Source organism: Diceros bicornis, chromosome 10 (genome assembly GCF_020826845.1).
Source record: "Diceros bicornis minor isolate mBicDic1 chromosome 10, mDicBic1.mat.cur, whole genome shotgun sequence".
NCBI lineage: Eukaryota > Metazoa > Chordata > Mammalia > Perissodactyla > Rhinocerotidae > Diceros > Diceros bicornis.
The window spans coordinates 51126129-51139629 of NC_080749.1; the positions used below are offsets into that span (position 1 = coordinate 51126129).

The following is a 13501-nucleotide window of genomic DNA, read 5'->3' on the forward strand; positions in this document are numbered from 1 at the left end:
TCAAAAAACTTGTGAGAAGAGTATCATTGTTTTACATTTTTGCAAATCTTTTTAAGGTCTGGCTTAATAGAAGAGCTGGATTCTCACATCTGCTTCCACATTGTTACACATAATACAGCCTCAGGAAAACACCACTGTACATTCAACGAACAAATGAGAGTTAAAAAGGCAAATAATGTCTTCATATTTTTATGAAAATAGTTTGACCTTGTGGGCACCCTGAGAGGATCTTGAGGACCCCCAAGTGTCCCCAGATTTAAAACCTGATTTAACTGGTTTTAAAAAAAACAGATTTAAAGAATTGTCCTGAGCTGGGGGAAGGATTCATTCAAAAGGTATTTACTGAGCGCCTACTCTGTGCTAGGCACCCTTGAAAGCGAACTAGATGGGTCAGGCCCTGTCCTCAGGGTGCTCACAGGAGAGGGATAGAAAGATCAGGGACCGCCTGAGTCGACATTTGAGCTGGGACTTAAGTGACAAAGGGCGGACCATGCAGACACCTGGGAAAACAGAGTTCCAGAAAGAGAAACGCGGCTCTCCAAAGGCTCTGAGCCTGCCCGGCTGGAATGTAGGCAGGAGAGGGCAGCACGAGGTCGCAGAGGTGGCGGAGCCAGATAAGGCGGGGCCAGACAAGGAATTTAGAGTTTTAAGTCTAAATTTCTTGTCAGCTCAGAGAAATGAGGACAGTGGCTGGACTGGCTTAAGGATGTGTGTTCGGAGGCCAAGAAGGTCACTCAGAGGTCAAGCACACGCTGCTGGGCCGGGGCTAGCAAGCTTCTCTGAGCCGCGGAACCGTGCCTCGAGCCTCAAATCCGCTTAAGGACACGGCAGGGCCGGGGAAAGCGCGCCCCCTCCCTCGCGGAAGCTTGGATCTCGGCGCCCGCCGTAGACGTCGTGACAGAGGACGCCCGTTGCCTTGGAGCCGGCGAGACGCCGCTCGGCCTCCACCTCTGTGGAGCGCGCCGGTTGCGGGCCTCGGTCACCATGTCGGTGCTGGACGCGCTTTGGGAGGACCGGGATATCCGCTTCGACGTGTCCTCGCAGTGAGTCGTCGAGATTCCCCAGGGGCCTGGTGCCTGTAGAGGGCGCCGCAACGCGATTTCGGGCCCCGCGGGCCGAGCCTGCGCCCCCGCAGCTCGCGGCCCTCCGGAGGGTGGGAGGATGGTTGCGCCTGTTGTCCGCACCTCTGGAGACCCCAGACGGGGTTCACGCCACAGCCCAAACGCGTCTAGATTACACAGTTTTCGTCCCGTGCGATCCCTGGCCCGGGGGACCAACAGGAAGCTGAGCCCAAACACGGCAGGGACCCCCCCGGGGCTTGGGCGTCCTGTCCACCCAAATGAGCTTGAAGTGCCACTCGGTGGTGGAGGGAGCGTACGGCGGGGACTCAGGAAACCAGGGTTCTAAAACTAGGTCTGCAATAGCGACACGCATGCTGGGCCCTTAGGCGTCACCATTCTAAGCTTGAATGTCTGTAAGATGAGGGAGGTGGGAGTAAGCGTTCTCCAAAATTTCTAACTACGCAAACTTTATTTCCATGATAAGCTGCCATCTAGTTATTCGTCTAAATCACCAGTAGGAAGAAGGAGCCGCCTTTTGGAGCTTTTCGAACAGAAACCCTGTTTTTGGAAAATTTCATGCTTTAAAGAGAGAACGATTAGAATCCTCCTACCCAAGAGTCCAGGGAAAAAATGCACTTTGGGATATTAAGTGTTGGAAAACAGTAAAGCTAAGGTTCTTGGGTTAATAGTATGGAGCTTCTTAGCCACTTCTCATGATTCCTTATCATGAACAGAACCTTCTTAGATAGAAAATGAAATAATAATTTCCCAGGCTTAGTTGTGGTTAGATATCTAATACCAACATGGTCTTACATCCTTTAAGAAGTTGTGAGGGAAGGGGATTTATAAAATTATAAACCAAGGTTATATGTTGCACATATTCTATGACTTTTTTTGTTGGTTCTTAATCCAAACAAAGGTCCATTTCATGAACATTTTCAGTTTATTAAACATTTATCCAATGCATACTATGTGCTGGTTACTGTGCTGATAGCTAGAGATACAGAAATAATAGGAAATGATACCCCCCGCCCACATTCTAGTGCAGGAGATACGCATAAACAAGTAACTATAAAAAATGTGGTAACTACTATCCTGAATAAAATAAACAAAAGCTGGAGAACCATAGAAACCAAATAGTTCATTCTGCCTGGGCAAGGCCTCAAAAAGGAAATAGTATTTGAGTTGAGCTCTGAAAGAATGGCAGGGCTTTGTCAGGGTAGAGAGGAGGAGAGTATTCCAGAAAAAAAAAAAAGTTGGAAGCAGAGTCTTGGAAGTATAAACCTCACTGGCTAGAAGGCAGGGTCTGGCAAGTAGAGGATGGAGATATAAATAGAAAGCCAGATTAGCCAGATTGTGAGATGTTCAGCTGACGATTTTAGACTTCATTTTCTAGGCAGGGGGATGAAATGGAAGACTTAAGCAGGGAAGTGATATGATCATGTCTGTATTTTCAATAGGTAATTGAGTTGGCTCTATGGAGAATGTGTTAGAAGCTCTACCACATATTCTGCTAAGGTTTTTTTGACACTCTAGAATGCATTCTATCAGCAAACTATTTTTCCTTCTTTATTTCCTTTTGTCTCCTTTATCTAACTGTTTCCCAAGTCCTGATGATGCTTTGCTTTAACCTGTTCCTTCCATAACTGTTTGACCTCCTTTTCCCTACTTAGAAACTTCTGCGGATTCCCCACTGTCCACAGAATAAGGCCCTTACTTATCTGACTGGCATTCAAGGTTCTCCATAATGTGGTTCCGTCTTACATATCCAACTATATTTCTCTATACCTCTCAGTACAGACCTTCTTCTCCAACCAGGCCAGTCTTCTCACATTCCCTTATCATTTCTTATTTATGGTTTTTGATCATGGACTCTCCTCTCTCTCTCTTTTATTTCTCCAAATCCTACCTCTCCTTTTAGTTTGGCTTCTCTATTTCTGATCACTGCATGTCCCAGTGATCTCCAGGTTCTTGAAGTTCTTGAAGACCTTATTTTCAAGGGCATGAGCATTTGGTACTGTAACATTTATACTGTTGGCTGTTTTATATGCATGTGTCTCTTCTCTCCCTAACTAGATTGTAAGCAGGTGTAGTTGTAGCTATAAAATTAAAGCCTGTATGTTTATTTTAGACAAATGAAAACAAGACCTGGAGAAGTTCTTATTGATTGTTTAGATTCAGTTGAAGACACCAAAGGAAATAATGGGGATAGAGGTGAGTATATTTTCTAATATATTTTGTATTTCTGGTTTAATTTACAAATGTTAAATCATATTAGCTGGAGAATGAGATGTGGAACAGCATTATACGTAAATGTAATTGTGAGAGTGGGGAAGTTAAATCCACATAAGACTTTTCTCAGACTTAGAGGAAAGGGTAGGTATTAAACCTGTAGCCAGAGAATACAGGGTCTCCCTCAGAACTTTGCTCCTTCAGTAAGTCCTGGTTCTGACATCAGCTTTATCAAATATAACTGTTAAAACTCCAGGAGCCCTGTTTGCAAGGGACATAGTGTAATTCTGACTTTTGGGTCTGCCTCTTCACAAAAAGAATATGTGGAAGTAGAACATAAGTAGGCCATAGTTGTGCTACCTAGAGTCATGCTTCCTTTTAAGAAATCCAAGAGTAATGCACAATCCCCTGAGACTGACACCTAGAGATGGACATGTGGAGAGCAAATTTAGTGCTGTATTATGAAGTCTCTTTGTAGGTTAAGTACTGGAAAATCCTGGGAGACATCTCTGAATGTCACTGAGGAGCAGCCAGGGCTGGTCTCTAGAGTCCGTCCCAAACTAAATTTCCCCAAGGCTGGAACTTTAAAAAGTCCAGGCTGCATACAGCAGCTGTACATGGAGCGAGCGTCCAGTGATCAGCAGGTCTTGGGAGCATCACTGCTGTTCTTCAAGTAAAAAATTGGGGGTGAGTGGCCAGCTTAGTGTATCTAAAAAGGTTTAGGACAGTGGGACATAAATCTCTTATTGAAGAGAGGAGTACGTGGGGAAAAGGAGCAGACCTCATTCAAGTAAGAAGGATCAGTAAATCCTAGAGAAGGAACAGTAACCATTATTGGCAGAACATACTCCTGCAGCCTTTCAAGTAGCCACTTGCTTAGATCACATTTCTGAAATGCTTCCTAGTGTTAGCCAGGCCCAGGTGGGAGTGAGATATGAAGATCTAGCAGCAAAGAAGAAGTCTTAGTTTGTGCCATTGAAAGTGGAATAATAATCTCTAAATGGCCAGATCTTGACAAAATCTGAATTAACTTGAGGAAGCCAAGACAAAGTTTGGTTGTTCTCATATAGATTGGTATGAAGATGTGACAGTCCATCTAGCAATCCAAACAAAGACTATGGGTAGTAGAACACTTTTCAATTCATCAAATACTCATCGAGTATAGAATACTATACTAGCACTTTGGAATAGGGAGGGCAAAACACCTCCCTGGCCGGAAATCTCCATCACGGTCCCTGAAATCTTACTATTAATAAAAATAACTGCATGTGCACACACCTCAGAAACAGTTCCTCAACTGATAGATGCAGTGTCTACTCTTCTATGACCTTGTATGAACTTTAGTCTCTAGCCATGTTGGGTAACTTATTTTTTGTCAAATATATCATGTAATGTTCCTCACTTTCTCTTGAAAACACCTTCCTTTATTTTTGGAACCTCCTATCCCATCTCACTCCATTCATATAGGCTTAGTTACTCTGATTGCAGATATTCTGGGGGTTTTCAGGGAGGAAGGAGTATGACCTGACTATAGATTACTCATCAAAAGAATTCTTTGGTTATAATTTTTTGAAGAAATGTTGTGTTAAACAAAGTTAAGCAAGTTTTATTATTTCAGGATATCTCAAAGCTATCCTAATATGACAATTATATTATAAATCTCTAAGACTGATAGTTTAGCATGCTCAGATTACTTGACTTTTTTTTTTCTTGGAGCATCTATAGGAACTACTTATTCCATAAAACATACTTTGAGAAATGAAGCTTATCTAACTTTGTATTTCAGTGTAAGAACATCAGTCTGAGGCTAAGAAGGAAAAGCACAAAGCCTTAAACAGACTTCAGCCTCGCCATCACTTCGTATAAGCAAAAAATGTTTGCTCATAGGAAAAAAATTAAGTATATAAGTATATGGCTCATTTAAATGAGAACTGCTAAGAGAGCACTTATTATGGCAGGGATTAGCATGTATATGAGAGTTCTTTGAGAAGTGTGATTTCATTGAATGACTTTGTAAATGCTGTCCCATACTCATTCTCAATTTTGTACATATGACCTGCTGGGACCCCCAGAACAGCTTCTTCCAAGACAAAAAACCAGGACACACTTCGCTCCTCTGTCCGTTTGAGTCAAACCAAGCTGTTGACAGTGAATACTTGTATCCCAGGGGCTGGCCCGGTGGCGCAAGTGGTTAAATGCACGCGCTCTGCTGCGGCAGCCCGGGGTTCACTGGTTCGGATCCCGGGCGCACACTGACGCACTGCTCGTCAAGCCATGCTGTGGCGGCGTCCCATATAAAGTGGAGGAAGATGGGCACGGATGTTAGCCCAGGGCCAGTCTTCCTCAGCAAAAAAAGAGGAGGATTGGCAGATGTTAGCACAGGGCTGATCTCCTCACAAAAAAAAAAAAAAAAAAATACTTGTATCCCTTCTGTAACACATTTTGTTTCTCTGAGATTCTGAATCATACATTGCAAACCTTACATAGGATAGTTATGCACAATAAATATTTTCAATTAATAAATGTATGAAAAACGTCTATGGGTGTTGCTGATACTGGGCCAGAAGTTCTATGTGCACCTCATTCTGCACTACAAAAATGAGTCCTTACTTAAGGTAACCTATTTTTTTTGTTTGTTTGTTTTAGGTAGACTCTTAGTAACAAATTTAAGAATTATCTGGCACTCTTTGGCAATACCCAGAATCAATCTTTGTAAGTATCTTTATTAGATAACACTAAAGAAAAAAAACCTCGTTAAGTGAACTTGCACAGTGGCTTTTAATACCAAAAAAAGCTATACCATGAAATGTGTGGAAAACTTAAATTGATAAAAACGTTAGAAATCCTGCCTCATACTGCAAAAAAAATGTTTTTCAGTCTGTCCATGTTGTCTCTTGGACATGTGTAAGATTAGTGCTTTTACATTGAATGATTTTCGTTTTTTGCTTATTTTTGACAACTTGCTATAACCTGTTTCAAGTACTCCCAAAGAAGGGAGATCTACATTGTAATAAAAGTACAGCTTTTCATTGTGTTAAATTTTGTTTCACTTATTTTTTTAAACTATTTGGATTATCCAGCTAGACTTTTTCTCTTGATGTAATGGTGCTAAGATTTTCAGTAAATAATAGGTTTTAGAGAAGTGAAATTCCTTTTTCCCATGTTATGAATGTATTTATTTGTCCAAAGAAGCAGAATTGACTTTCTAGTTCCTTTAATTATTTAACTTAAATTTGTAGTTATTTCATAAAAATTTTTTAAAGCTGTGTTTTTATACGTATTTAATTTTTAAAACTGTTAAAACTTCTGTATATATAGATTTTTGTTTCTCACTTCATTTTATCATGTTCTTTAAATTCTTTGCTTTTGAATTTTAGCTGTCGGTTACAACTGCATATTAAATATTACAACAAGGACTGCTAACTCCGTAAGTCTGAAAAATCCTATTGAAATATATATATAATAAAGAAACATTAGATATTTGAGGTTGATGTTTGTTTTCACTGTAAATGAGAAATTGCTCTTAAAATCTGAACTTTTTTTCACAAAACATGACGTTTTTTATTTAATTAAAATATTGTATGGATACGGAATCATAGAAAGGAACAAACACATGGCTTAGAATTCAAAATATCTAATGTATGAGATTTCTTTTTCTTTTTTTAATCTACTTGTTGAGGTCACATTGGCTTTTAACATTGTGTAAATTTCAGGTGTACGTTATTATATTTCAGTTTCTGTATAGACTGCATCATGTTCACCACCAATAGTCTACTTTTTATCCATCACCATACAATGTGCCCCATTACCCCTTTCGCCCTGCCCCCACCCCCTTCTCCTCTGGTAACCACTGATCTATTCTCCTTATCTATGTGTTTGTTTATACTCCACATATGAGTAAAATCATATGGTATTTGTCTTTCTCTGACTTATTTGGCTTTGCGTTATACCCTCAAGGTCCATCCATGTTGTTGGAAATGGCACGATTTTGTCTTTTTTTATGGCTGAGTAGTATTCCATTGTGTATATATATATATATATATATACTACATCTCCTTTATCCATTCATACGTTGATGGGCACTTGGGTTGCTTCCACATCTTGGCTGTTATGAATTGTGCTGTGATGAACACAGGGGTGCATAAATCTTTGTGAATTGTTGATTTTATATTCTTAGATAAATATCTGGTAGAGGAATAGCTGAATCATATGGTATTTCTGTTTTTAGGTTTTTAAGAAATCTCCATACTGGTTTTTATAGTGGCTGCACCAGTTTGCATTCCCACCAGCAGTGCATGAGGATTCTCTTTTCTCCACATCCTCTCCAACACTTATTTCTTGTCTTGTTAGTTAAAGCCATTCTGACAGGTGTAAGGTGATATCTCATTGTAGTTTTGATTTGCATTTCCCAGTAATTAGTGATGTTGTGCATCTTTTCATGTGCATGTTGGCCATCTGTATATCTTTTTTGGAAAATTCTCTCTCCATATCCTCTGCCCATTTTTTCATCAGGTTGTTCATTTTTTTGTTGTTAAATTGTCTGAGTTCCTTATATATTTTGGAAATTAACATGTTCTCAGATACATGATTTGCAAATATTCTCTCCCAGTTGGTGGGTTGTCTTTTCATTTTGTTCATGGTTTCCTTTGCTTTGCAGAAGCTTTTTAACCCCATGTAGTCTCATTTGTTTTTATTTTGTTTCCCTTGCCGAGTAGGCATAGTATTTGAAAAGATACTGCTAAGACCAATGTCAAAGAGTGTACTGCCTATATTTTCTTCTAAGAATTTTATGGTTTCAGGTCTTAAATTCAAGTCTTTAATCTATTTTGAGTTAATTTTTGTATATGGTGTAAGATAATGGTCTACTTTCATTCTTTTACATGTGACTGTCCAGTTTTCCCAACACCATTTATTGAAGAGACTTTTCTTTTTCCGTTGTATATTCTTGGCTCCTTTGTCGAAGATTAGCTGTCCATAGGTGTGTGCTTTTATTTCTAGGCTTCTAATTCTGTTCCATTGACCTGTTTGTCTGTTTTTCTGCCAGTACTATGTTGTTTTGATTGCTATAGCTTTGTAGTATAATTTGAATTCAGGGAGTGTGATACCTCCAGCTTTGTTCTTATTTCTCCGGATTGTTGTTCTGTATAAATTTTAGGATTCTTTGTTCTATTTCTGTGAAAAATGTCATTGGGATTCTTATTGGGATTATGTTGAATCTGTAGATTGCATTAGGTAATATGGACATTTTAACTATGTTAATTCTTCCAGTCCATGAGCATGGAATGTCTTTCCATTTCGTCATGTCATCTTTGATTTCTTTCAATGATGTCTTATAGTTTTCAGTGTATAGGTCTTTCATTCCTTGGTGAAATTTATTCCTAGGTATTTTACTCTTTTTATTACGATTGTAAATGGGATTGTATTCCTAACTTCTCTTTCTGCTAGTTCATTATTAGTGTCTGGAAATGCAACTGATTTTTGTATGTTGGTTTTGTATCCTGCAATTTTACTGTACTTGTTGATTATTTCTAATAATTTTTAGTAGATTCTTTAGGGTTTTCTATATATAGAATCATGTCATCTGCAAATCGTGAGAGTTTCACATCTTCCTTTCCAATTTGGATCTCTTTTGTTTCTTTTTCTTGCCTAACTGCTCTGGCTAAAACTTCTAGTACTATGTTGAATAAGAGTGGCAAAAGTGAGCGTTCTTGTCTTGTTCCTGTTCACAGAGGAATGGTTTTCAGTTATTCTCCACTGAGTATGATCTTGGCTGTGGGTTTGTCATATATGGCCTTTATTATGTTGAGGTACTTTCCTTCTATACCCATTTTGTTCAGAGTTTTTATCATAAATCGTTGTTGGATCTTGTTAGATGCTTTCTCTGCATCTCTTGAGATTATCGTGTGATTTTTATTCTTTATTTTGTTAATGTGGTGTATCACAGCGATTGGTTTGCAGATGTTGAACCATCCCTGCATCCCTGGAATAAATCCCACTTGATCATGGTGTATGATCCTTTTAATGTATTGTTGTATTCAATTTGCTAATATTTTGTTGAGGATTTTTACATCTATCTTCATCAGCAATATTGGCCTGTAATTTTCCTTTTTTGTGTTGTCCTTCTCTGGTTTTGGTATCAGGGTAATTTGGCCTTGTAAAATGAGTTAGGAAGCATCCCATCCTCATCAATTTGGGGGAATAATTTGAGAAGAATAGGAATTAAATCTTCTTTGGATGTCTGGTAGAGTTCACCAGAGAAGCCATCTGGTCCTGGACTTTTGTTTTTTGGGAGGTTTTTGATTACAGTTTCAATCTCTTTGCTGGTGATTGGTCTATTCAAATTCTCTATTTCTTCTTGAGTCAGTTTTGGGAAGTTGTATGATTCTAAGAATTTATCCATTTCTTCTAGGTTATCCAATTTGTTGGCATATAGCTTTTCATAGTATTCTCTTATAATCCTTTGTATTTCTGTGGTGTCCACTGTAATTTTTCCCCTTTCATTTCTGATTTTATTTATTTAAGCCTTCTCTCTTTTTTTCTTAGTGAGTCTGGCTAAGGGTTTATCAATTTTGTTTATCTTCTCAAAGAACCAGCTCTTAGTTTCATTGATCCTTTCTATTGTTTTTTTAGTCTCTATTTCATTTATTTCTGCTCTGATTTTTATTATTTCCCTTGTGCTCCTGGCTTTGGGGTTTGTTTGTTCTTCTTTTTTAGTTCTTTTAGGTGTGGGGTAAGCTTGTTTATTTGAGATTTTTCTTGTTTGTTGAGGTATGCCTCTATTGCTATAAATTTCCCTCTTAGTGTAGCTTTTGCTGCATCCCATAAGTTTTGGTATGTTGTGTTTTCATTTGTCTCCAGGTATTTTTTGATTTCTCCTTTGATTTCTTCATTGGTCCAACTCTTCTTCAGTAGCATGTTAATTAGTCTCCACGTATTTGTGACTTTTCCAACTTTTTTCTTGTAGTTGATTTCTATTTTCATACTGTTGTGGTCAGCAAAGATGCTTGATATGATTTCACTCTTCTTAAATTTATTGAGGCTTGCCTTGTTTCCCAACATATGGTCTGTCTTTGAGAATGTTCCATGTGCACTTGAGAAGAATGCATATTCTGCTGTTTTTGTATGGAATGCTCTATCTATATCTAATAATTCCATATGGTCTAGTGTTTCATTTAAGGCAAATGTTTCCGTATTAACTTTGTGCCTGGATGCTCTATCCATTGGCATAAGTGTGGTATTAAGGTCCCCTACTATTATTGTGTTGCTGTCAGTTTCTCCCTTTATGTCTGTTAATAGTTGCTTTATATTTTTTGGTGCTTGTTTTAGGTGCATATATATTAATAAGTGTTATGTGCTCTTGGTGGAATGTCCCTTTTATCATTGTATAATGGCCCTCTTTGTCTCTCATTATCTTTTTTATCTTGAAGTCTGCTTTGTCTGATATAAGTATAGCTGTACCCGCTTTCTTTTTTTTTTTTTGGTGAGGAAGATCAACCCTGAGCTAACATCTGCCAATCCTCCTCTTTTTGCTGGGGAAGACTGGCCCTGGGCTAACATCCGTGCCCATCTTCCTCTACTTTATATGGTATGCTGCCACAGCATGGCTTGACAAGCGGTGCATCGGTGTGCACCCGGGATCCGAACCCCAGGCCGCCACAGCAGAGCGCGTGCACTTAACCACTATGCCACTGGGCCGGCCCCATATACCTGCTTTCTTTGGCTTGCCCTTTGCCTGGCGTATCATCTTCCATCCCTTCACTCTGAGCCTATGTTTGTCTTTAGAGCTGAGGTGTATTTTCTGGAGGCAGCATATCATTGGGTTGTTTTCTAATCCATCCAACCTTATTTAATTGATAAATAAGGGCTTAATACTGCCGTTTTATCTTTTCTTTTCCAGTTGTTCTATATTTCCATTGTTTCTTTTCCCTTGTATTTCTGTCTGCCATTTAAGTTTGGTTGTTTTCTATGATGGTTTTTTCACTTTCCTCTTTATTTGTGATGTGTGACTCTGCTCTGATTTTTTGTTTTGTGGTTACCATGAGGTTTGTATAAAAGATCTCATAGATGAGATAGTCCATTTTCTGATAGTCTCTTATCTCCATTAGCTTAAGCAGGTTCCATCCCTTCTTCCCCTTCCAGTTTTATTGTCACAGATTATTCTGTTTTGTGTTGTGAGTTTGTGACTAAATTGAAGTAGTTATAGTTTTTTTTTATGCTTTCTTTCCCTTTCTCCTTATTTTATAATTGTGTTTGCTAACTTATTCTGATATAGAGTTGCAATTTTCTGATTTTGTCTTTCTATTTACCTCCTTGCTCAAAGCTTTGTAAACCTTTGCCTTTTTGTTTCAAGTAGGGAGGTTGCTTCTTCATTTCTTGTAAGGCAGGTCTAGGGGCTGTGAACTCCCTTAAGTTTTGTTTGTCTGGGAAAGCTTTTATTTCTCTGCCATATGTGAAGGATAATTTCGCTGGATAGAGTATTCTTGGCTGATAGTTTTTGTCTTTCAGTATTTTGAATATATCATTCCACTCTCTCCTAGCTTATATGGTTTCTGCTGAGAAATCCGCTGAAAGCCTGAAGGGGCTTCGGTTTTTTAGGTTATTTTCTTCTGTCTTGCTGCGCTAATATTTTTTCTTTGTCACTGGTTTTTGACAATTTTAATATGCCTTGGAGAAGGTCTTTTTGCATTGTTTTAATTAGGAGTTCTGTTAGCTTCATGCACTTTCATGTCTAGTTCCTTCCCCAGGTTTGGGAAGTTCTCAGCTATTATTTCTTTGAATAAGCTCTCTGCTTCTTTCTCCATGTCTTCTCCCTCTGGGATACCTATAATCCTTATGTTATTTCCTAATTGAATCAGATATTTCTGAAAGAATTTCTTCATTTTGTAAAAATCTTATGTCTCTCTCCTTCTCCACCTGGATCATTTCTAGGTTTCTATCTTCAAGCTCACTGATTCTCTTCTCTATAAGGTCTGCTTTGGGCCAGCTCCGTGGCTTAGCGGTTAAGTGCGCGCGCTCCACTGCTGGTGGCCCAGGTTCGGATCCCGGGCGCGCACCGACGCACCGCTTCTCCGGCCATGCTGAGGCCGCGTCCCACGTACAGCGACTGGAAGGATGTGCAACTATGACATACAACTATCTACTGGGGCTTTAGGGGGAAAAAATAAATAAATAAAAATCTTTATAAGGTCTGCTTTGTTTTTTATGCTTTCTACGTTATTTTTTATCTCATTAATTGTGTTCTTCATATCCAGAATTTGGTTTTTTTTTTTAGGCTTCAATCTCTTTGTTGAAATATTCCTTCTGTTCATTAATTTTATTCTTGAGATCATTGAACTGTCTGTCTGAGTTTTCTTTTAACTTGTTGAGTTTCTTTATGACAGCTAGTTTGAATTCTCTATGATTCAGATTCTAATCTTCTGTGACTTCAAGTTTGGTTTCTGGAGAGCTGTCATTCTCCTTCTTTTTTGCTGTGTTACTGTGGTTCTTCATTGTGTTTGATGAATTGATTCTCTGCCAGAGCATCTGTGGTAGTAACCACCTTTCCTACTTCGTTACAGCCTTGGTTACTTTGGTTCTGAGCTGCTTCTGGTTATATTGAGAGTTTGCACTTTCCACCCTCCACTACCTCTGTCAGAGGTGTCATCAGTGCCCTCCTTGTGCTGCTTGTGTCTCTGCGGTTGCTGGTGATTTGCTGCTTTCGATGTCACTGCAGTCTCAGGTGTTGCCACTGGGGTCACCAGGCTATGAGCACTTAGGCTGCTTTTGGGGTCTCCTGGGTCTTGTTTTCCCTGTTGGCTCTCCACAGGCTTTCCACGGGCTCAGGTGCAGCTGCCCTGTGCACCACCTGTGCTTCTGCTCCTGGGTTATCTGGGGGTGATGGCAGCAGGCAGATACGCAGCTTCTTTTATGCAGCCCCCGCTGCTGGTAGAGCCAATATCGAGGGTGCTGCCACTTTGGGCTGGGTGTCAGATTTTGCTGTGGTTCCTAAAGTCTCAGGTCACAAGTGCTGCCTGCCATTGCTGGGGGAGGTGTAGGGTCTAAGCCGCAAGTGTTGTTGCTGACCCTGCAGTCTCTGGTCACTAGCGCCTGCCAGTGTGCTTTTTGAGATCTCAGGTCAGGGCACCCTGCTCCTGCCAGTGAAATTTGCGTTTTGATTACTGTCCCCACTGATGGAGAGACCAGCACTGCTGCTGGGGGAATGAGAGGGG

General features: G+C 39.7%; 1 protein-coding gene across 2 annotated transcripts in view; it reads left to right on the forward strand.

Annotated features, from left to right (window-relative positions):
* The first annotated feature begins 681 nt into the window (after positions 1 to 681).
* Positions 682 to 13501, forward strand: part of BBS5 (Bardet-Biedl syndrome 5) — a 48892-nt gene continuing 36072 nt past the window's right edge. Inside the window, exons 1-4 of one of the 2 annotated variants that reach the window (XM_058549202.1) lie at positions 682 to 1043; positions 3193 to 3275; positions 5940 to 6005; positions 6671 to 6720. In XM_058549202.1, coding sequence (XP_058405185.1) covers positions 985 to 1043; positions 3193 to 3275; positions 5940 to 6005; positions 6671 to 6720 — 258 coding nt within the window. In that variant the 5' untranslated portion in view covers positions 682 to 984. The remainder of the gene's footprint in view (positions 1044 to 3192; positions 3276 to 5939; positions 6006 to 6670; positions 6721 to 13501) is intronic. The other variant, XM_058549203.1, reaches the window with a different exon arrangement.